A 25,899-nucleotide genomic window follows, 5' to 3' on the forward strand; every position below is an offset into this window, starting at 1 on the left:
AGTGTGAGAATGAAGCTGGAAATCAGCGGTGAATGTGATCGCAGTCGAATGGAAATTGTGCACTAGAAAACGAATCAATCCAAAGTCAGATCAAAGTGCGCGGGTGAGAAACCAGTGCCTGTGTGTGTGTGTGTATGTTAATAAAGTGATAGTTTTTTATTTCTCGTATTAATTCATTACCTTCGATTGCCCTTTGAGTGCCCGGGAAACGTGTTTCGTGTCCGTTAGACGTTGGCCCTACGAAGAGGGTGGAGGAGCAAATATTCCTCAAACCCCGCTGCTGGTTTGTTGTACCGAAATTCTTGGCCAATCATTAACACCATCATCATGACGCAGCCGAAGGCGCTAGAGCAGCTCGAATTATCGTGCAATATGTCTACACCAAAAAGGGACCGGAATGGCCTTCCGGGGCGACTTTCCGTCGTCGGAATTATGGTCCTCGTCATCCCACTGCTGAGCCTGGCGCTGGTTCCGACCGTCGATGGGGCCGCCGTGGCGGCAAGCAAGCTGGAACCCGTCCATCACCGGTGGAGCCGCTCGGAGGCGATGGACCCGAACGGGCTGTACACGCTCGATTGGTACGTCGACCAGAAGGACATCGTCTTCACGGCCACGGCCAACACGCGCGGTTTCATGGGGCTCGGCTTTTCGCACCGATCGGAGCGAATGGCCGGCTCGGATCTCGTCCTGGTGTGGGTGGACGATCGTACCGGCAAACCCAACGTGCTGGTAAGTTCGGGACGATTAATATTAATTTTACCCGAGAATGCTTTTGTTGAAATTAATTATTTTTTCCTCATGAATTTACGATGATTAAATTTGCACACAATACAAAATGCTTTTTGCGTACAACGAAGGATATAAACAATTATGTCACATCTGTCCACCATCACCGGTTCTCCAATGCAAATTATTCCATTTTTCAACAACACAAATGTAGCTCCATTTCTCCCACAAATGCGTCCAATATATTTTCAATTTGCGTTCTGCGTTTGCTTCACCTGCCGGCCAGCGATGGAAAAAGCGATGCGAAAAATAAATCACACGTTGTTCCGATCTCGAAGTAGTACTCTGCCGTGTAGCTGAAATCGAATTTTTAATGCCACTCAAGCATCCTCCCGGGACGGAATACCACGAGGTTGTGCAAATAACAAAAAAAATCATTCACGTAACTTTGTCAACATATAGAGACCATTTGATGAAACCGTTGGGAAATCATGGAAATCCTCGACGTTGCGAAACAAATGACTGACTCAAATGATTTCCTTCTTTTGCCAAGAGCTCTCTACCGTTTCTATTTGATGTAGGACATTCGGAACATTAATAAAGACTAAGATTTGTTTCTCAAGTTCTGGCTAGATTTACATTGATTTACAGTCAAGAAAACCCAATTCTTGTTTCCCCCAGTATTTTGTGAATCAAACATTGAATTGGATTCATAAAGGAGCGAGACTCTTGAAACAAAACTGATTTTGGCGTAAGCCTATAAATTGAATTTGTTTTAATGTGTCCTAGTATTTTATTAGCTTTATTCCTTTCAATTAATCTGCCCGAAGATGACTAGAGCTTCTTAGCCGCAGAGAGAAAAGAAACCGATTGAACGAAGCAAAACTTTATAGAAGGCATCATGAAGCGTCGCGCTCAATATTGAGCCGCTCGCAGATTAAACCCTTGATGTAATAAAAGACAAATCAGATGGACAAAGGCCCAACTTTCCCAAACACCTCGCAGCGAACGGACGAACTCCTGCTCAAAGCCCAGGCCACAGACAGCCCGTCTGGCCTCCACCAGCGGGCAGGGATGAAATGTAATAAACTGGTCACCTCCTATCCTGGGGAGCTTTCCAGCGATATTGCGCGCTCTAGTGTCGTTTGAGTTTGAGGGAGAATGAAAGTAAAGATGGAGGAAGAAAAGGATATCAACGATACCAGGCCCCGGACAGAGCGATCGATTGCACAGTGTCGAATGAAAACGAACGAACGGAAGCGGACTCCTTCCTTTCTGTGATTTGCAAATTAAATTTCCCATTTGATTTCCTTTCTGCTCTCGCCCATCCCAAGACACGAGCTCGGTCAGTTTAGCAGTACGATGGCTTTGTTTTGTATCTGTCTTGCTTTGTTACTCAAGCTCTCTTCGACTTGTTTGTCCAAAGATTTTTCCCACTTGACCTTTAAGGTTAAGCCATCGGTGTCAGAAAATTGTGCAATCGATTCCGGGAACTGAAAGAAAGGACTCGACGATGGTCAGTCGATGCCCCTCAGTTTGCAGTGTCCTCTCGGGTTTGTTTTCGTTTCCTTCAAACAGGAGAGTGTGGTTTTCTGATTCCTTTTTATGTCTTATCGATCAGCTTTAAGAAATGCTACGTGGTATTTTTTTAAATATTCTGTTAATAAGTTCAAGGTACTTTTACTTTATTTATATCAAGAAGACAACCATTATAGCATTGTACTAAACCGAATTCTTCCATCATTTTTCCAACTTTACAAACAATTTTCGCATACCAGCCAGAAGAATAACATTCCCAAATTAGTTAATTTGCTTAGTTTTAATATTCAACTCATCGTGACTTCTTTCCCAAGCTCCCAACGGCAACTATTAGCACACGCACAATAAGTGATCGTTATCGGGAATTACAGTAAAAAAAAGGTTACTCATTAAGATGCTTGCGGATAAAACGCGAAGCAACTCATCGGAACAAGAATGAGAAGATAGGAAATCCTCTTCCGCCGGAGAAGAAAACTACTGTAGACTCTAGACTCATTTTTCGTCCCCTTAACCACCCGCTCCCCAAGACCGTGAATTTTTTACGATTCACTCCGCTTTGTTTATTTATTTTCCTTACGTTACTGGCACACGACGAACCCCCCGAATCACACTCCTCTCCTCTGGGAGGTGGGGGTCTGGAAAAATCGGTTTTAATTTGTTCGTTACATCTTTCGCCGGGGAAAGAATCAATTTCGTTGCGCTGCTCACGGGCGTGGAACGTTCCGGCTCGCGATTCCGGGGGTTTTTCCGGCTGCGGCAGGCGGAACCGAACTGGAACCGATGCCTCTGAATGACCTCAGCCACGATCGAGATTAGTCAACCCTTGTGAAAAAGCGGTTTTGTTTTCATTTCATTTGTCTACCGCATCAAAATGTGTACGTTTTTCCTTTTGCTTATTTGATTAAAGGGAAAATTTCTGGCCTTTTTTTTGCCAATAATTTCCCTCTTTGTATGCTCAAAGGTATTCAATTGTTTTTACTTATTAATGTATGGCTTTTTAAATATTAAATATGTCAATATATACCCTTCAGCTTGTTGATGTCTGTTACTAGTTTTTTTCGAAATTTATTCATATTTCTTTACAACAAGAAAAGAAACTAATTTTCACTATTTCTAGTTTGTTTGCACATGTTTTGATGACTTCCTCTCATAAAATTTTGTTAAATAAAATGAAAGTTTATTACAATTATTCCTTGCCTTGCTTTTAAAAAAATAATTACACTCTTTCTATGCTCATAGGTATCCAACTCCATTTCCTTATTAATGCATGGCTTTTTGAATATTACAATATGTCCAACTTGTTGATGTCTGTTTCTAGTTTTTTCGAAATTTATTCATATTTCTTTACAACAAGAAAAGAAACTAATTTTCACTATTTCTAATTTGTTTGCACATGTTTTGATGAATTCCTCTCATAAAGTTTTGTTAAATAAAATAATAGTTTATTACAACTATTCATTGGCTGGGCCTTTTCCCCATCATCGCCTCTATTTGCAACACACATTGCGAATGCCGCCCCACAACTTGTTCATCTTTGCTGCATAATTTTACCGAATTTCAACACAACTTCTTCAGCCGCAGGGGGTGGGGGGCTTTCGTAGAGCCTCGCCTCTGCGCTGTTCGTTTGTGGCAGCTGCAGTACGGTCGGAATGCATGATGGCCGCGGCTCCTTGATGAACAGCTCGCCCGCACGATGAGGGCATAATGAGTGTGAAATCGGCTTCGAGTGCCTGCATACACCGCAACACAATGGCTTCGGTACCGAAAGCTACACTTTGGGCGCCCACACACACACACACTTTGCGTGTGCCGAAAGAGGATGCCACTTGGGATGGAAATTCTTCTCGCAACATCCCTCATTCGAGGCCCTTGGAAGTGCGGTGAGGAAGCAGCGAGATAGGCTGCTTACGAGCCCATGAATACGCAAAGCTTTTCTCGTCGACCAGAACGGAAAAAAGAGTGTACGTTTGGCCACAACTTTGTACACCATGTGTGCGGAATGAAACGGTATCCGCCTTATAGGTCGTCGTATGTGCTTCTATAAGCAAAATTGGGCAATGGGATGGATACGGTGGAAGGCTCGAAGGCGCTCCAAAAAGGATGTGCCACATGTCCGCCCATATGCCGGCATTTCCGCTTTGCTACGCAGCTGAGCTTCCGGGTGCTTCGCTTTCTTTTTTGTTTATTAGCTTGGATTGCACTTTTTAAATATGGAAAAAAGTAAAACCAATTATACATTTGTGCCAATGCTTGTGAATTTTAGTTCATATATAATACATTTTATTTACCTCTCATTGAATTATTCTTCAATAAAATATAATAGATTTATATTGGATATTTCATTTCAAAAACTTAATAGTCCATTTTGATGAAAGATATTGACTTGCTGACAGCCACTAAAAAACAAGATGACAGAAGTGACAAACATCCGCCGCATTTCGTCGTAACCTAGGTAATCGACATTTAAACATGCGCTTTTTTCTCTTCCCATTTCTACCTTTCTCTCGTGTGCCTCGCAAGACTTTGCAAACTTAACGATACCATCAAATCGATAGCTTTATTTGACATTTTGTGAGCAATGGGACCAATGCCAGAAGCTGTGCTGATCTGCTCTTGATAACCTGCTGCTGTGCTGAATGGAAATGTTGATTGGATTGCTCCGATATGATTCGTTTAGTCCTTCAAGTTTTTCCCCGAAGCGGATGGGAGTTCATGTAGCTCCCATGCGATGTAAAACTGAGAACACAACAAAAACCAATCGGCAGCATTAAAGTTATGTCGGTAATAGGTTATCGATCACTGATTCATCATTAAACCTTTTTTTCAAATGCTTCCTTATACAAAAATGCCTATAAACATTGATTCTTGTTTCTTGGAAATGTGAGATCAAATCAGTTTGGATTCAATAAAATTAATAAAACTAAGTGTTAAATTTTTTTTTTTTTTCAATTCCTAACAATTGATGGAGGTTTTCCCTTAAAATTTAAATAAAAGAAAATTACAGTTGAATGGCTTAAAAATACAGACAATGTGTATTGTGGACAAATTTTATTTTTGTAAAAAACAGCCTTTGTGTTACAGATATTGCAGGTCTGAAATTCATCGGAAAAAGGTTGAGATTAAAGTGAGTGTTTAAATACATAACAAAAAACAACATTTCCAACGGTTGACTACAAATATCAACAAAAACGGGGTTGGTTGTGTTGTTTGCACACACGGTTAATTGAATTGTGTTAAACCAAGCATCATGTCGTATGTTGATTTAATAATTTCCCCCTGTTGGAGGAATCACGGTTCCGGTGAACTCATGGTGAGTTAAAGCTCAATAAACGAGTCGTTGGAAGGTGATTTTCCACACGTAAAAGTGCGGTTGCAGAAATTATTGCATTAACGACGAAGTTGGCCTTCCGCAACTCGGCAAATTATAATGAGAATTGATTTCTCCCTTTCTTGAATTGATTAGAATGTGCATTCTGGCATTACTCGAATATCACTGAAGTCTATGAGAGCAAAAGTACCAAAATTAAACGATTCCGATACAGGAAAGCTCGTCCGATCGAATGTGTTGCCGTAGGGCTATTTTTTTTTCATTCGCTTTTTTAAATGAAGGAGACCGCGGGGAGAACTGTACCGTAAAGTTTGAAGAAGGGACAGCAAAAGGTAGCCGAAAAGATTTACCTCCTCAGAAATCGTTACAACCACCAGGGTAAGCGACCGGCATTAGGGACACCACACCCCATGCAGAGGTGCTACGCCACGAAGCAGAATGCCACTTGAGCCGCAAACCGAGAGCTCGACCATCGTCTTAATCGAAAGCACATCTTGAATACTAAGCACCCGCGTTCGGCGGTAGGAAGCTTCCCCCACATAATAGGCCCTCCAGAAACCGAACCCTCGCGAGCCTTAAACTTGGCGGACTGTAGCACCTGGGATGTGCGTGGATGACGAACCCCGCAAAATGCTCGGAAACCGCAACGAAATCCTTGGCCTAGGTTGCTCGATCGGGTGCAGCATTCCAGGCACCCTGGCAGGAAGGTTAGGCGGGGCGAATTTGGGGAGGCAATATCCGCGAACGACGAGCTGACACCTTGTTGACGTGCGGTGGAAATGGCATTCCCGGAGCCATTAGCATTCCGGAAGCCTCCGCGAGGGCTGCGAGATTTGGTACTTAAAAGTGTAATACCAGTTGCGGGCGGTAATTCGGTTTGGCACGTCGATGTATATACACCCGGTAGAAGTTTTCATCTGCCATCCATTGGCAGCACAGTTGGACGAGAGTGGATTCCATTCGTAAATCTTAGCCTATGCCTGGATAAATCCTGCTGGAAAGGGGTTCTAAATACCAGAAGATTTTTAAGTGCTGTACTAACCAAATTCAGCTTCCAACTACGTTTGGTGAACGTTACCCAGGTCAAACAGCACGTTCGCGACATTGAAACCCGAAGGAAAATAGTATGACAAATCGGTTACCTCTAACATAAACCCTGAGACTCATCACGACGCATTCGGGGACATTAATAATTGATTGCACGGACTCAACGCTCCTCCACACGGCACATCGGCATTCTTCCCTTTTGCGTGAGCTGGAGGAATTTGGTTAGCGAACTGTTTGATGAAGAACAAAACGCAAACGAACGCCCATCCAGAGCAGGGCATTCTTCTTCGGGAGAACTGCTGGGAACCGCGGGAACCGTTATCAAACCACCATGTGCGCTGGGAATATGTTGTGTTGCTCTTTTACCGTGAAGTTTTTTACCGAACCCTCCGAATGACGCCATTGTGGGTGCGTGTGATGCATGCGTAAATAGGAAGGAAAAGGCTACAAGCCTTGCATTTTTGTTTTCTTTACAAAGTTCGGAGAAAGAAAGCCTTAGCCACAGACCAGAATGACATCTGGAATGAATTACTGTTGGTGCGAGGGAAAGCTTGTTAGCTTGGAAATAAAAAGAAAAGAGTTCCTAACCTAATACAATCAAATCGGACCTTTCTGTAGTGAAGGTTTACCTTTTACTCGAATGCAACAAGACGGATGGCTGATATGGAGATGTTAGCATAATCCATTTATTTTGTCCAGAGAACGATTGAGTCCTGATCCGGTTTGCGGATATATTTTTGTTAAATAAAATAACGTCTACTTATTACATCTGTACTGACACTTTTCATAAAACATGCGATAATTTTAACTGTAAAAAGGTTTTTTTCTGGAGCTGTTAGTTTGCAAGGTATTTATTGAAACATCGAATTTGAAATTTTTAAAAGATACAAATTAATCTTACACCAATTAAACTATAGGAAAGTAGACAAATGGGGATATTATTGGTATTTTCTGGTCCGTAGCTGCAAACTTGTCCTCAATCAGACTTTTTAAGGCATGACATTAGTTTAAAGACCCATGCCATAACCATTATCTTTTTTATTCCATTTACTGTTTTACTTTCTTGTTTTTTTTTTATCCGCTTTCTGCCTTAAAATGGTAAGAATTAAAGCTTTGGTTTCCCGAATCAATCAAACCAGAAAATGTGTTTGAGCAAGGTTTTTGATTTAATTTTCCCAAGTTTTTTCCCCCTCGTGAGGTTAGGCAGAACTAGGGAATTACCCAAATTGTCAGAAGTAATACCTCTGCCATCACTTGTCCATCTATTTTTAGCTTGATTTGGGTTACTTGGGAGATGTTGACTCAACACCCGGCACCCCCTAATATCCTACCTTAAATCAGGACGCTTCCTTCCCCAACTAAAGCACCGACCTCTCCTGCAAATGTTGTTTCCTTTTTATTCCCCCACAAATGGCTTCCCATTACCGGTGGCCGGATTGAACCGGTTCACTAGCGCCGCAGAACGAGGCGTAAAAAAGGACCAACAGGCAAAAATAAAAATACAAACCATCTACCATCCGGTACGTGGTGAAGAACAGGTGTTTTCAATTTTTCAGTGACACCTCGGTTTTGTCACAGGACGAACGGAAAAGGCAATTTACGGTGTTCAGCGTAACACGTACCCGGTTGAATTGGAGTGTCGGTTTTTAATTGCATGACAAAGCTACGGTCCTACTCGTCCCGAGATCTCGCGTGCGAAAGGGCTTCAGATAGGTTGTTGGGTTTTTTTGTTTTGCTTTTAAACAGCTACTAAAGCACGTGCAGCAAGTAAGCTCAACTTTAATTAATGTCATGGCAATGGTTTGCTCGTGTCGTTTCATTAGCTGCCGGAGCTTGATTTGCATTTAATTAAATCATAATTGAATCGTAATATACATGCCATAAAAATCGTTGCCGAATAACGATATTCCAATGAACTGAGCATGTTAATTTAAGAGCAGCTAAATAACTGGTTCGAATGAAGTGGAAAGGGGCAAAAAAATATTGAATATTAAAAGATACCAGTTAAATGATTAAAAATAAATGTTATGTAAAATAGACAGCAAAATAGATAAATACTCAATAAGATAAAAACAAATAACAAACAAATAAGAATTTTTTAAACCATCTGGAAAACCACTTTCAAATTAATTGCGACTAAAAAAAAAATAAATGCGAAATTCCTTTCCGCACCAGAATACATATAAAAGGAATGAAAGCATTCAACATGCTTACATCCGGTCGAAATTTATGCTTCCTTTAGTCAGCCGCTGAAAAACACCATTCAGTTCATCGTTTAAAACGCGTTTGCGCCAAAAAGGGGTTTCGGGGATAAAAATTATCACCGGCAGAACTTCGAACTTCTTTGTGAAGCTCTGGCCCGCCGGGACATTATCGGGGTCCGGCCTTCGATCGTCCATCGTCCGTCGTTTCAGGTCCGTATTTCAAGGCGAACGACGGTAGAGCAACGGAAAATTTATTGTCTCCTCATTATTGGCCTTTAATCGATCGTTCGTTCGAAATTGGTTCGTTTTCTTTAAGAAATATTTATCTCGGGCCGTTTCATTTTTTTTTTGTTGCGCTGGAGCTAAGAATTAAAACTTGCCGATCCGCGGCTTCAGGAGAAGATGCTGATAAGATGACCTTTTTTCCATTGATCGTCTCTTGGGCCAAATATCGGCTCACGCTAATCGAATTTTCACACACAAGATGCATTGGAACCTTTGCCACCAGAAGAAACCAAAACAAACACAAGAAATCCCGAGAAAGATTTACCCGACGCTTTGATGGTTTTAGTTCCGGTCCATTATGCGCGTCCAGTTAGTCGCGGACTTTTGGGCGACACAAATCACCCCGCACCCCGTTTTAATAATACGTTTGCATCACGGGTGGAAAAAGGAAAACATTCAACGATTCCTTCCTCCCGGGCGAGGCTAATAATGGATTTCAGGAGAAGAAGGTTGAAAAGAAAGATTAATTTTGATTTGTTGCATTCCACGGCGAAGGCATCGTGGACGGCATCGATCACGCTCGAACGGAAACTCTCTTTTCAAGGTTTTCCTCCCCCTGGATGCGCCCAATATTGATTCGAATTAAATTACCAAATTATTAGACCGAAAACTTTTCCTGTCCAAATTAGCAGATTGAGTTATTGCTATTCGTTTCTCTTCGGTTGATTCATTTTATTGATCTAAATTAAGCGCTCGTTATATGTTGCTTGACGATTTTCCTTATTGGATGCTTTATTTTATTGCTTAAAGTTGATTATATAATTGCACTTTAATATAAATATAGTGTTGCTGATTTTAATGACATTTTACATGTTGTTTTTTGCAATAATTAGAGTCAGTACCATTAACAAATAATTTATGAAATTCATAACAATATTTAACTTTTTGTTGTGAAAGATAGATCAATGATATATCTTTTGGATGAAACGCAATTCTTTCTTTAAAAAACAAAATAACTAACGAGTTTTAACTTTAATCCTGTTAAATCAGAAGCCATGATTTTAACAAAAGGACAACAAAACCAACAATGGCATAATACACTTTCAACGATTGCTTCTGATTTAGAGAGCAGGTGCTTCTGCCTGCATAAATAATCCCCCTCGAGTTGCCGATTTCATAAGATGCGCCTAAAAGAAACCTCAAGAAGGCTTTTCAAAAATTCCCAAAAGAGGCGCCTGCGGAAAATGGATGAATCAGTCTCAACGGTAGCATACGAGTGTGTGTTTTTTTTTTGAGCGACTGGAAGAACCATTGAGAATGAAATCCACTTAATGAAACTCGACGACGTAAATCCGAGATCATTTCGAAAAATCTTGGTATTCTGGACAAGTTAAATTTTTTGTTGTTATACACAACATCGATATTATGTTATCAAAACTGTAGTGCATGCCAAAAAAGAACCCGGATCCGTAAGCAAACCAAGTACCATGCGCAAGTTGGAAAACAGGAAAAAGTGTAGCACCCTCACGTGTAACATAAAACTGACGCACTTATTGACGCCAAGACCCATAGTGTCCCGAATTGACGTCGCTCACTTCCGCACTGAATGATTGATGCGCCAACGTGGTAATCCCTGGGATGCGTCACTTCTCCCGCCATGCTCCTTTTGCCCACGGCAAAATCGGGAAGAAGAAAAGCTCCCCCAAATCCGATTATGCATAGAAAAGTTTGGAAAATTGCCGAAATCTTTCATCTGCTGCTGCGATCTACTTCTTGAAATTGGGACCATGTTGAGTACAATCGAGAAGAGGGAAAAAGAAAGAAAATTCGCGAGGCGAAGACACTGATTGGTGGTCTTTAATTTTGCATGTTCATTATTCTCCTGTGTAAAGTTGCGGGCGTAAGGATCATGGTAACTGAGTGTGTGTGTGTGTGTGTATACGGGCGCTTTTTCCCAAAGTAGGTTATCATATCACGGGAATGCCGTAGGATTATACATGGTTCAAAATTTCCCCTCGGGATTATATGTTATCCTGCGTTGATAAAATGTGTGCTGCACGATTCTCTGCCAGCTCATTAAATCCTTTGTACGCATCCGGATCGACATACAGAAGGGAAAACAATGTAAAACCTTGATTAGATTTTGTTACAATCATTTTAACAAATGTGTATGTAAAACCAAAAAACCTGTTTTTGCATTTAACCATTTTTTATGCATTCTTAACTTAAACATACTTTAAAGCAACTCGTACAATGTTCAGCTTTATTTAAGAACAGTCACAAGGTGCATGAAAAATATTCATCATTTTTCCGTTTAACTCATCGAATTATGAAACATGCATAAGAAATCAAATCATCCTCACTTCGCATACCACAAACACACACACACACACATATACGCACAAACCAGTGACAAGGATTTGCATATCCTTTTTCTAGTGAATTCATACTTCACTCCTTTCCATCGGCAGGTAACAATTTTCCGTGTAACTTACCACGATTCTTTTTTCCCCACTCTCAAAGTCATTTGCATACCACGAGTGCCGGGTACGGTATGATTCCGTTTCCGTTCCAGATTGGCATCGTGCACCGTTCATTTCGCATCTGTTGCCAAAAGTTATTCAATTTCCTACGCGACTGACTTCGAACGTAGCACGTTCGGCACGTCTCACCTTGTGCATGTTTGTACGTTCGATGGCAACTATACGGCATATCATTCGAGCAAAGGCAAATAAATGGGGCTTTAAGAAAATAGTGTAACCATAGATATTTACGGCGGGGTGGTACGCATTGGCAAAGTGAGCCATTTATTATGGAAACAAAATATTCAACCATGTTTAACCGTTGAGAAAAGTTGGAGTATTCTGCTGGAATGTACTTGATTAAGCTGATACCATAATTAATGTTCTGCTTTTTTGCTAAATGTCATTGAATCCTACCCATAGGATGATGCACTTTAAAAATCGTCTACGATTCGCCAAACTCATTTTACTCTTGAGAGACTGTGCTTCGAATTTCATTACTTTCTTTATCATTGACAATTGCCTCTCACAGCAGACATCGATATGGTTTAAGCTTATTATTTTTGTCTAACCTCTTCCATTTATTTGATGCCGCTCAACAGACACCAGTAATATAATTTGAATATATAACGCTGTTGTCGTCGTATGATTAAGTTCCAGCTTTTATTCCTATTCAACATAGCTGTGTTGCTTTTGATGCTTTCCAACGATGAGACTACGTTACCTAAACAGTTTTTTTTTTTTGGTCCTTTAACTACCGACTGTCTGTCCAATGTCGGCGATCGATGTCTGCCCAAAAATAGTAAACATTTTTTACCCTTTCGTGAGAGAGCACAAAAACTATCGAAAACATTGTGCACTGTTGTCAGATTTTGCTTCTGAAGCTTCCGCTTCCGTTAGTAAATCACCAGCATATCCACTAACCCTCCGGTATGGAGTGGATATCTATGTCCGAATGTCCGAGTCATGGTGATGAGTCACCATATTTTTTATTACCTTTCTGCACACCCACAATCGATCATTTGGGTTTTTGGTCATATTTCATCAAATCGAACCCTGTACTTGCATCCATTCCCAATCCGAGTGGCGCTTGGGAACCTTTAGGTTGTTTGTCTTTTGAAGTGGGTGGTTTTGAGAGGGATAGCCCTTTTGGAATTTTGTCTGCCAATAGAATCACAAAGAACCTTCCTTTTTCAAGAAAGCTAGTGATGTTTTTCTTCCCAATTTATCTTTGTTTTAAGAACTCATGCATTGATCTTTACTAGTTTCGAGGGAACATTTTCTGAACGATTTTGTACGTAACATTTTGCGACAACTTTTATTAAGTCCTAAAGTGAATGTTTATTTTTTTCAAAACTTTATCCTTTTATGTTGTTCTTTATACAGGATATCCAGTTCAAGTCTTTTATCCAGTTTCTGAGTTCGATTTTTTTTTTCACTTGTTCCTGTGTCCTTGCGAAAGCTGGATGACGTTTCACATTCCTACAATTTGAGAACGCAAAATCGGAGAAACTCTTCGGTCATTGTGGTCGCTGTGGATCTATTGCCAATTGACTTGCTTTATTGCTTTCTGTTTGGGATTGCATAACAAGTACAGCCAAGATTAATGGAACGAAGGTTGGCTGTTTAGAATCCAAATTTGAAAGTCCCTATCGTCAATAAGCCCCTCGAATGTGCATGCGACCCGAATGGTGCAGCGCTCATAAATCCAACTCTACACAGCCCGAGTTCGTGGAGGCTTTTCAACATCGACTCTGTAATCCGTTTTGACGCAAGATTCAGCGCAATAACGAGCGGTACTCGGGTGAATCAGCTCAATTGGGACGCATTGGGGCGCGTTGGTCGAATTACGTCCATCGTTAGAGACAAACCAGGTGCCCTGTGGTGTGTTTGTCTGCATGCTGCTGCGGCATCCTGAACAAGTGTTCCTGCACAGTGTACGTCCATTGTTTCCACGAAAAATCCCACTACCCCGGGATTCGATGTCGTTGGTCGACTTCAAGCAACACGAGTTTCTCCTGCTCGGGCAGAGCGATTCGTTGATTAATGCTAACTATAGGCTACTGCCAGGAACCCTCCAGAGGACAGCGAATTCGGGGCAGAGGCGCTGTTGCCGAACGACCGAAGTGTTCCGCCATCTGCTTTTACCGCCAAAAGAACACAACCAAACACATGCCCTCGGTTTGACCTATTATCGCAAGGGAAGGACTTCTTCGCTGGAACTTTAATTATTCGGCACGAGACCTTCACGTTGACCCCCCGCCCAGGCTGGTTGGAATTTGGGCGATTTTCGGACGACGGATGCGCCCTAGCCGTGCTTCATTAGAGCGTCCTTGCCTCGGCACTCCCCGCCAATCATCCCTGCTGGTCCTGGACCGAGGTCCAGCTTTATTCTGCGTCATTAGCGTCGGAATGGGGCATTCCGTGCACAGCTCACACAGTTTGGGGTGTCAAGCTTTTGACTTCGGATAGGAACGACCGTCAGGACGTTACAAAAGCCTGCCGAGTCGATTAACGGTCGCTCGGCCGTGGGCGCCAGCATCCGCCGAAAGGACGCTTCGTGATTTATGCACTGCCCAAAAACTGTTGCAATATGGCGCGACCGACGGAAATAGAGGAACTCGGTTTTCGGGGGAGAGGAGGAAAGAAAAGTAGAGATAAAACAAAGGAATAGTGATGCGTAAAATATGATAACATCCGGCTCTTTTCTCGTGCCGTTGCTTACGCAATGAGATACGAGATATCGGACGGTACGAGGTGGCGCTTCCAGCGTTCTGTGTCGCCTTCAAATGTGCCACAATTGGGTGGAACAAACGCTATAATCGGAAATTATTCCATCGTTTATCATTCAAAGTAAATCGATACACCAAGCGTCGATTGGGCTACAGACGAAACTAAGTTGCTGGAGACGCGGGGAAAATCATGTTGGTGTTGTCTCTGGTATGGATGAAGAAGGGTTTTCGTTACTCCGAAATTGGAATAGTGATATGTTTTTGGAGCTTGCGGCATATCTTGGTATCAGCAATTTCGTAATGTTTCAAAACAATCTGCTTTACTTAGCTACTTATTGTATTGATGCAGGTATCCTTTTAATTTATAATACAAAACAGATTATTTAAATATAAATGTGTTATAGTTTGAATGCAAATTAGACAAAATGTTTGCAATGTTTTTTTTAAAATCCCAACAACATGCTTCCGCTTCTCGTGTTGTGCGGTTTAATCGGCAAGCCACCGGCGGGCTTTTCGTTTCTCGGAAAAAAAACCCCTGAACTCACACGTCGCCCTCGATCAGTTTGGGACTCTCCAAAGGACTAACCGACCGTGTATATACCCCGTGGGATGGATCATGAATAGGATGCCAAACAACAACGGGGTTTTCGAGGAATTATCACCATCGCCCGGCGACGTGCTTGTGGCGGCCGCCCAACACACCGTGCCTTTTCGACACCGGGTTGTTTATCGTTTACGATCTCTCAAGGCGTCGACGTTTTCTTTAATGTTCCTCCCAGTTTTTTTTTTTTTTTCTAGTAAGCTTTACCACCTTTTACTTGCGACTTGTTTTTATGCACTCGAAAGTTCTTTTCGACCACCTTTTCAGCTTGCTAGCGAGCCAAACTGTTCCGTGGAATGGATGCTTTCGTCCTTCTCGCTTCGGTTTAGTTTTCGTCTCCTAGGGAACTCGTCGGAAAATCCGCTTACCTTGGGCTTCCGCTTTATTCCGCATTAAAGGACTCCCGATTCGAGGCGCTTCCAATGGTGATGATGATTCGCCTGGTGCCAAATGATGCGTAGGCAAGACAAATTCGCGGAAGTAAGCAATGAGAATGGACGTAAAAAACGCAGGGAAAAGCCCGCACCTGGAGCTCTCTTCATAGCTCCCCTGCGCCAACATGCAAGTAAACATTTTAATGGAGTTCGATCGATCAGTTCAGTCCTCCCTTTCTGGCTCCAGTTCGTCCATTAGAAACTGCGGTTTATCAGAGGTGTTTTTTTCAGTATGCAGATTTGCTCTCTATCCCTTACCCAATGACAAGGCGAAAATTATTCCAAGAAAATTACTAACTTTTGCGTGCAATTTAGCTGTAACGATTTTCTTGTCAGTTTTGTGGTCGTGCGGTTTTTTTTTGTCTCATTATTTACACCTTTTGTTTGCCGCAGAACACCATTTCGTGATTACGCGTTTGGGTAAGGACAGCGATCGCAAAACTTTTCCCCATCGAGGTCAAGTTCTATGAAAACGAAACGGTAGGAATAAATCAAAAGTACGTTGTAGAGTGGGAAAAACACGTTTTGAGCGTGAAAAATTTCCACGTAACCTCGAAATTGGTGAAAGCTTGCCAATTGAATAGATATTACATTAATCAAAATACATCATTTGTCAGGGAAGTTATTGATGGTCAAAGTCATTATGAACCAGAACGGTTTCTTCACGAACAAAACGAAGAAATAAACATGAAAAAGCTGTAATATATCGCTTTGAATAGTTAAACTTTAAATCCCTCACACCAAGCATATTGTTTCTACAATTCCTCTGAAGTGTACAATAATATAGATCGTTGTAGAACAAAATTTATTTCTTGAATTTGAACAAAGCTACGAATAATGATAATCGTTAAACCTATTAAACCTTAAACTTGTTTAAAAAGACAGGAAATGGAAAAGCTATGCAGTACGCTTGCTTCCATTTTAAATTACTGTGCTTAGAAACTAAAAGGTACCATTTATTAAACCATCTCGAATCAGCTTGAAGTCATTGAATTCCAAGAAACTCTTATCGAGCACCATTTTTCTATCGCGGAACAAAGACATTCGGCTGTTTTCCCCGCAGAGTAGGAAGTATTTCCCCGATTGGTTAAATTATTGCCTCATGCAGGAAAATGTTTGTCGGTGACGAGTTCAGGAAGCCCTAACGTAACCTTATCGCCGAGGCGTCAGAGAAAGTCAATCCCGGTCGCTGACGTGAAAGATGACAACCGCCGCGAACGCCAACGGGAGAAATAATGGCCAGGTTTAAGTCCACCGAGTCCTTGCTCCAGGCGTTCTGTGACAATTTCGATGCCAACATCGATGGATAAGAGGATAATAATGAGTGAGGGATGAAAATTCGCATTCCCGAAAGCCTCCAGGACCGAGCAAAGCGTTTGACCAATTTCCCCGAAATAGGAGGAATATTCGGGAAAAATATTCTCCTGCTTCACTTTTCCTTTCTTTTGCCAAGACCGTCGAACCGGGAAGCGAAGAAACATTGGCCGCCCAGAATGTCTGGCACCCATTATCTTCACCTCTATAATTGTTAATCAGTAGTTAATTGCTACTTCGGAACTGACTTTCAACCTGATTGCGAAGAACGTTGGCCAAACGCGTTCGCCACACGAAAACGTGGCCAAAATTTCGCTTTCATCCATTCGCGGTGGAAAGGTAAAACCTAGACTCTTCCCGGCGAACTTTGGTCATAAATAATCTGCTTTTGAAATTAATCCAATTAATCCCATTACGAGCCAGACTCGAGAAATTTCAGCTGAAAGTGGCCGATAGTATCAAGGATTTCGTTGTTATCAACGAGAAGACTTTAAGATTGTATAGAACATGTACTAATGTAGTGAAGCATCTGCTATGAATATATTTTTATAAACCCGCTCAAAAACGGCTTTAATACCTCTGATAGTTATTTCTTTGTTGTTAGTTTTCCCAAAGATCTTCTTATTTATATCGCAAAATTAATCTTTGTCGTTCTTTGGTCCTTACTGTTTTCGTATTCATTTTTATCTTTTTTCGTATCCATTTTTATGTTTACTATGATGAAATCAGTATGTTCGCACGGATTGAATAAAATACAGTCTTAAGGATCTCTTTCCGAGTGCGTTAACTGGATTTGCATGAAGACAGCAATATTTGACGATATTAAATAACATAGCGTGAATTTATGATTTGTTGTATAGTTTTTCTAAAACTTTACAATGACTGTTTCTTTTGCATCTACTTTATACTATTTCAGAAGTAGCCAATTTCGTAAGATGGAAATGGCAACCAATTATCCTCATAAGTAAATTAAAATATTTTCCACTCTCGAATTCGTGAAATTCGTAAACTCCTCCGAAGTTGCTGCACATAACTGTCGGGTCGCAATGGTCGAATTCCCGATCCGTGTAGCGAAAACCCGAAATGCGAACTCATTGAGGATGTTAAAAATCCCACGATGACCAGCAAAAATAAAAAGAAGAAATTAAATACAAAGAAGAGCTATATATTCCCAGCCACCATTCCAAAAGTTCGGAAAGAACGATTGGAATACGCAAATTTGGTGGCGTTGGTCCTTGTCCCAGTGGGAACGGAAACGTTCGTCGAAATGTTTCGCTGTTCATTTTCGTTTCGAACGGTGCAAAACCAGTTTCGCATCCACTGCAAATAAAGAGCACGATGTCAATAGCAGGACATGGCAAATAAATTAGAGGAAAACTAATGTGCTTAAAGATGTATCGCGCTATCGATTACGAGATCGACGAGGGAGATCTTTTTAATGTTAGCGTCGGTTAGGCCTCTGGCAAAAACGATGCATCATCATCTGCCCGGGTTGTGGACTGTGTGCTTCTTCTGCTAGTCAACCGTCGTCGTGGTGGGGTACACACTTTTTATCCCAAAATCCCGCTCGGTTCGTCGCGGAAAAGGAAAAATAATTCTCTCCGTTGCTTCCATCCGTTCGTTGCTATTAGTATCAAATTACAAAAATCGACGAGATGAGATTAATCGATACGAAGAATCGGTCGCCCGGCTGAGGTTGTTCGCAACGTGTTGCCACGAATCCACCGGAGCGAGCGATTTTCCAACATTGCAGCACGTGTAGCCTTTTTTTGCTGCAGATTGCTTTACGCTCGTTCCCCCGAAACAATGACGTGTGTTTTATGGTACAAAAGTAATTTATTTTATTGTATGTTCTTGGAAACAGGATGCAGGAAGCGTATCGTCGCGGTTTGTAAAAGAAGTACAGCTAAAGATAAGCTAATTGAAAGCGCTCAATCATGCGATTCATCACGCTCTTTAAATTTTTTATTGTTTTAGAAGGATTTTTTATTTTTAAATCCGTTCAAAGAGACACATCAATAAATCCTATTCTTTTTTATTGAAAGTTATTTAGAGTAACCATTCACTCCCGTTAATATCTTTACAGATGAGTCTTAAAGCAATTTACCGATTTGATATGTTGTTAGCCTGTTTTTTTAACTAACTAGCAAGTACGTTAAATGAAAGTCGTTAGCAATAAGAAATACCATAAGAGGCAGCGATGAACAAGATTTGTGCGAGCCGTATTTTTAATTCTTCTCACGTTTGTTTTCGAGCATTTTATCACTGCAGCTTCGTTAGATTGTATCTTTTTTCGTGACGCAATCGTTAGAATTATTCTTGGATAGAAAACATGCGAAAATGATTTGAATGGGAATGTTTTCTTCCATTTTTTGCCCGAATGGTATGCAAATCACTGTCGAAAAATGAATTCGCAATTTGGGTGCCAACGATGTCCATTGCTTCAGCGTCTTTGATTAGGAAGCATCTGCCCAACACGTAGCCTTTGACGAAAAAAAAGTAGCATTTCTTCCGAACATCGTCGGAAGCGAATGAGTTCGAGTTTTAAATTCAAAACCCATCTGTGCCTCCGCAGAGCCGAGTTCCGGATATCCCTGGAGCATGTGGTAGGATGGTTTGAAATCTAATCAAGGCTCGAATTGGCCCCCAGAGGAACCGATATCTGCTTCATTTGGCGCCAATCCGATGGCATTGATCCGGAGAATCTGATTCCTTGCTTAAGAAATATCGTCGACAACGTCCACCGGACGTTCGAATTGTAAACCCATCGGAGCATAGCAATAATTTCCGATTGTTCAAATTTATCAAAAAATGTTACAGTCGATAGATCCGACAGAACGCTGCTTGGGTGGGTATTCATCCCAAACCATAATCGGCCTTCCTGAAAATTTCGCTTTGAAGAAACTCGAATGGCATCACGTATCGTTCGGCAACCGTACTATCCCCAGAAGATGTCCGCCCGACAAGGGTTTTGGTCAATCAACAAGCTCTGTACATTGGAACGTCCTGTTTTCGGGGAAATGTTCATCTCGGAATGATTCTAGCTTTCTAGGTTGGTGACAACAAGCGGTGTCCATTTCAAAGCAATATTTATTAAAAGTCTTCTCTCAGACTTATAAGCTGTCTCTTGGAATAAAATATACCACAAGAATCGTGTGTTTTTTGTTAGCGTTATATCCTTCCTGTATTTTGTACAACACCCATTTGCCTACCATCTCCATATGACGCAGTAACCATCTGTCTAATGTAATTTGGAAATAACGCAGTCACGTGTCAGCAGATGTAGAGCTGGACATTTTATTCTCCATTTGTGTGAGTTGTCACCGCCTCCTGAAGTCGATTCCAACCCGTAGTGAGTGGTTTTGAAATGTTAAAAATAGTGTTACTTACCCCCAAGAACTGAGGATTGCCACAAGGCAGTCTATTAAAGTTGGTCCACCGAACGATGCAGTCCGGTCGCCAGTTGGGAAAACTTTTGCCCAAACCAATGATGAATATTAAACCACTCCATCAACGGAGGATATCCTTTCCCCTGCATTGTGAACCACCGGAGAGCCACCAACTTGGCAACCGTCCGTTCCCTATCGAGCGTGACGGTTTTGGTTTCGACGATTTTTTCTCCTGTCGTCGATGCGGGTATCTGAACGGCACAGGAGATAGATAATGGTCACCAGTAGCCATGTTTTCCTTGTCGCCGTTGGAAACGAAACCGTCCAACTTCGGAGGCACGTGTTTTGCGAGCCATCCCAGTCCCAGGCCAATCCTCTGGTCCGGTGCGCACTGTACGATATCATTAAAATCTTCACTTACATCCGGGAAACATATGGCATTCTTTGCACCGGACCGCCATCATCGTGCGTCGCAGGATCTGGTAGTGACGGCATCTAGCATCGAAATTATCTATCTCCACTATCAGCACTTGGTAGCCGTGTTCCGTTCCATAGTCCCTACGGCAAAAGGCGTTGGAGTAAAAGGATATGTTTAGGGTACATTCTGGTACTTGTTATAACATTCGAAGGGTGGGTATCCTGTGAGACTCAGTAGAAAACGTCAACCGACGATATCTTCATTAGTTCCAATCGACTTAGACATGCTGAAACCAAAAGCTTCTTCCTGGTATTTCATTTTAGGACGAAAATCAACAAGATAATCTATTTTAAAACGTTCTTCAAATTTATCATGTAGTTATGAAATTGATGTTTTCTTCGCTGGAAATCGAGATAAAAAAGAAAACAATTTAACGAGGAAGCAAAACTAAGGCAGGATTGCAAAAAAAGGCACAATTTTTAGACGTACTGAAAACAATCTTCTAAGTCCTAGCACGTCCACTAGAGCTAACCACAATACTCTTTTACGAGTATTACTCTTTTTTCTCGTACACGTTGGCATATTCACAAACATCTTTTCTCTCACAAGGCATGGACATCGTTGGCTTATCCTGTAAGTTGACTAAATTTGTATATCACTGGTTTTAGTTCATTATCTCGACGTTGAAAACGGATACGACACACCGACAAGCTGCTCTTCACTTTACCACTTGCAATTTCGCGAACCTAATCCGCTTCTCACATAACAGCAAGCGGTGCGGCACATCCACTGACGACGTGTTGAACCAGGATCGAAGTAGTTGTGCTCGGTCGAGCTGAAAAAGCAGAAAATCCGGTTGCAATGGGTAAAAACATGCTTTCGAGCAGTCCTTCCCACAGCACGCTATGCCGTTCAAGTGCTTGGCACATTCCGGCATCAGCTGCGTAGACGGGCGCTCTTTCACTGGCGCTGCAGCAGAACGTTGTTGTCCGATGCAATGCCACGAATAAATTTTGCGTTATTTCCTGCTAGACACCGAGCTTGCTGTTGGAATAGAGAAAAAAAACACAAACTGAACACAAGAAATTGTTACAATCCAGTTACAACGGGGTGCGAAGCGCAGTTGGCTGTGGTAGAAACAAAAACAAAACAACAACGAAGTGCTTGTGTCGGAAAATGTGTTGGAAAATGGTAGAAAAAAAGTGATTCTCCAACTCGATAGTGCAGTGCGTACTGGAAACTGGCGCCAACGTATGAAACTTCACTTGCCACCCTTTTCTACGGTCACATTCCGCCAAATCCGCAGACTATGGTCGTGTTTTCTGATGTTGATTCAAGAAGTTCACAACTCCTAAAGTCAACTATGATCTCGCAATGAAAAACACACGGCTGTTGCTTTGCGTTGCTGATTCTGTTCAGGGTCGTCCAAACTATTACACAACCCTGTTTTCTCCCGGTTCAAGGGTATGTTGGTTCTTTCCAGTAGTTATTCAACGTCGTCCGACTCCACTTCACCGCAAGTGATGGATGTAAGCGACGAGGTATTTCATATTCATTTCTCTTCGAAGTTTCCGCCGTACGTTGGCACACACAACACACCGATGGCTTGCCTGGTAGAACACCTCAAAGGTAGTTCTTCGCCCGTTTACCAGCAAGCTGGGCTCGGACGCCCTTTGCTAGCCATCAGCAGAGTCGCACCATGCTCATTGATATTCTGCGCACGGAACATCGCGCTAAAAACCTCCTCCGGCCACCGACGTACCATTTAATCAACGAAAATGAGACGGAAGGACCACCGACAGGCGACGGAAGAAATTAAAATTAACGAGTCCCGGGCGACCGACTTGGATGAGTGGCGGCAACATGGCACCTGTTAATTGCCCCCCGGACACAAACGCCAGATATCACTGGGGGGAGAGAAAAGTGTCCGATCCGTGGCGTAGGAAATCTCACCGAATCACTGCCAGCGTTTACGGTGGCTGCTTCTGTTAAATTCTGAATGCCCACCCGAGTGTCTTTACGGTGTCGTCGCAAACTTTTAAGGTAGCTCTCAGGAGATTCCCCTTTGGAACGGTTTTCAAGCGAACGCTACAGAATAAATGTCATACGCGTGGAAACATTTTGACACCTGAAAGCGTAACTATCTCATTAGTGCACCCGGGTGACTATTGCCATTCTCATAGTAGTCGGTGACCTTTGCACCCGGGTGGCAGGAGTCAACGGAGTATCGGTATCAAAAGGGTAAAAGGCCACGAAAGAGACTTCCATCCATGCAACGATTGCTAATGAGCGTTGAGAACGTGAGAACGATTCCAGTGCTAGAACTCATTCCCCACTCTAATTCCAGGTCGGTTTTCGTTGCTGTTGGATGTGTTTGTAATTCTAAAAAGCTTAACTTAAACCTACCAAGAAACTCAATGTGCTGTGACTGCAGAACGACGGCAGAGATCTCGATGGGTAATGAAAACGCAAGGAATACGTGCACAAAAGGCACTTATTCCAAGCTATTGGTATAACAAGTAGTGTCAAACGATTGAGGACATGTATTTAAAAGCGTAAGGTTCCTGCTGAAATGATGAGGTAAATAGGGCTTGTAAATTATTTCTTCGACGGAAAATGGGTCCCTTGGTCAAGAGCTATTAAATTAGCGTCCTAATGTTTGCTAATTTCATCAAGGATTCTTTCACAATTTGCAGCTAACAAGTGTCTTAAAAGAGTACCAAATTTAATTTTCAAAATGATGTTTAATTGTATTATGCAGTTGTCGTTTACAATCAAATTCATCATATCCAATACCGTACTTAATTTCTTTTTTTATATTTTTACAGATAGTTTACAAAATGGTCGAAAATAAATAATTGTCACCTCTTTGTGAATATTAGAAACATACTTTATTAATGAAACGTATCATCAAAATAAATGGAATTTACTTTGTGTCTCTTTTTGAAACTCATAATATCCTTACGGTTACGTAGGCTTACCCTAATCAAGTGTGTAAGTTTTGGCAAGCTACGATATATTTTACTTACTCCCTACATTCCGCCTCTTTCCGCCGAGACCTTTGGCTTGAAATCTATAGACATCACCGGGTGTTTTGTTGTACCATCAAACAACTATTAGGTCAACCAACCGGGACGGCAATATGTGTGTGAATTCTACAACCTGCCGGAGTCACAACGGTGTAGGAAAGTTTTCTTGCAACTTTGCGCCATTATCACTCGGAACCCGACGAGGGACTTGGAACTTTTTCGACAAGATTGGGCTCGTCAAGTATGTGTGCCATGCCGGTACGCCACCGCTTTGCTTCAATCTGATTTTATCTCACATCGGGAATGCCGTGGCGAAGGGCAGGAAGGGAAGTAAAATATGACAGGGCAATAAATTTAACCTTTTAACAAAGGACGAAAAACTAGATGCTAAGTAATAAATTATTCCACTGATTGAAACTTTTATTTGATGGTGGTAATAATTAGGTGTTTTGGTCTGTTTAAAACAACGATGATCAAATGTGGTTGAATTTTATTTGAAATACTTTTATTTATTAACGTTGTTAACGGTCTCTTAATGTTTTAATTATCGTTTTACATCCCCCATTGTCAATTTACAATGAGTTCTCCAACGTGGCTGAACTGAAATCAACAAGTCATCTGATTTCGCGTGTTTTTTGTAACGCAACTTTAAATCTTTTAAAGCCCCTTTTATTGCCGTCCGCAACATAAAGCAAAGATGTTTATCAACGCAATGGTCAAAGTAATCGAAATTTGTGAGCTGTTTAATGGCAAGCTAATAAAAACGTTATCGAATATCGATCTTACCTCTCTGGTTGTGCTTTTCTGGTTGTATTCAGTCCATTCTTTGACAGACCCTCCAATGTGGAACCATTGTTTTCATGCTGATTGCACTTTAATTGGAGGAAATCAGTGTAAAATGAACGCTTTATCGTTCGTGGGAATTTGTTGAGGTGATATTATTGCATGGCTGCTTGTCGACAATAAACCGGAATCGGTCCACCCAATAAGCTTCCACTCGAGAACTGGTAAAAATCAAAACCGCAACGTAAAGGGTCAAAACCAAAGGGAGAAAGCTGCCTACCTAATGCGCTCCCCCCCGCAAAGTGTGCTAATATAGGTTATTTCTGTGAGGATGTATCCCCCCTTTGGATGGGTTCAATTCGGTACGCTTCGTCCGGAAAAGCGGCTCAATGTTACAAGGTGTAATAAAATCCGTAACAAATAGCTCCAACGGGCGACCGCAGGGCACAACGGGGGGGAGGATGATGGTGGTTATTTTTATTCTTCTTCACCACATGTGAGCGGTTAAAGGGAGCTATTTATATTTTGCATATACAGGCAAACCGCGAGTTTTCCGCGGTTCATTGTAATAAGCCAACGTACGTGACGGCACCGAAATGATGCCACTGAGGCTCATTTGAAGTGTCAGTTTGTTTGCTTCTTTTTGCGTTAAATTCAGTCAGTGTAACAGAAAAAGAGAGAGATAAACAGTTCGTACAAAAAGAGCGTAATAGAAGGGAAAATCATTTTGCAAACAAAAGCATCACCCTGCGGCAACCGGAAGCACGCTTCAAAGTGGCCCTCCAGTGCCCCATAGAACCTCCCCCGGGCGGAGGAAAAGCGATGGTTTGTTCGGCCACCGGCACCGAGAAGGTAAAGAGTTCACCGTGACGAAGAGATATTCTGTGCTCGGCTACCAAACCGAAACCTGGAATGGAGCGTTCTTTTTCGATGCCATTATGCGAAACAGGGCAGGTTCTAGCACGTCACTATATGGATTTGCACTGCGAAAGATGCTGAAAGCTCTGCCGGAGGAAATTCACGGTCTAGTGAGTCCATTAAAAAGAAACACAATTGTGAATTTCAGACTCAAGGGTCAATTCCATAAGATATCTGTTATAATGGCTTTTTTGTCGTATCTTGTCGTCATTTTTTGTTGGTAGTCGTGCGAGTTAAACAGTTGGCCGCAATTAAATGAAGCACATGTAAGGATACACCAGTGCTTTGTAAATCATAAAGACACCACCAAACCTCCCTAAAGTTGGATCAACTCGCATCATAATTTATATTTTTTCACACAAAAAATCAAACACACTCCAAACAGTATTATTCTGTTGTGAAATAACGTTTAGATATGAAAACACGCCACAGAAGTCGACTTGGTTTCGGCTACATACCAGCTATTTTGGTAACATTTCCATATTTAAACGCTCGCGAATGTACAACAACGTTTCTTTTCTCTCGTTTACTCTCGAGAGAAGTCTGATTGAATTTTCCAATCGTGCCTCTGGGTCCTTACGGATTTCCCCATTGGCTTTTCTTCGCCCACTCCACGGAAAAATTGGAAATTTAGAAGCTCGTCTCGTAGGCCATATGTCATCACAATTTGTTTCTATTTTTTTTCTTTCT

General features: G+C 41.8%; 1 protein-coding gene across 2 annotated transcripts in view; it reads left to right on the plus strand.

The window, feature by feature from the left end:
- Positions 1–405: 405 nt before the first annotated feature.
- Positions 406–25,899, plus strand: part of LOC131260610 (MOXD1 homolog 1) — a 43,898-nt gene continuing 18,404 nt past the window's right edge. For both annotated transcript variants that reach the window (XM_058262380.1, XM_058262379.1), the window contains exon 1: positions 406–729. In XM_058262380.1, coding sequence (XP_058118363.1) covers positions 433–729 — 297 coding nt within the window. In that variant the 5' untranslated portion in view covers positions 406–432. The remainder of the gene's footprint in view (positions 730–25,899) is intronic.

This window comes from Anopheles coustani, chromosome 3 (assembly GCF_943734705.1).
Source record: "Anopheles coustani chromosome 3, idAnoCousDA_361_x.2, whole genome shotgun sequence".
Taxonomy (NCBI): Eukaryota; Metazoa; Arthropoda; class Insecta; order Diptera; family Culicidae; genus Anopheles; species Anopheles coustani.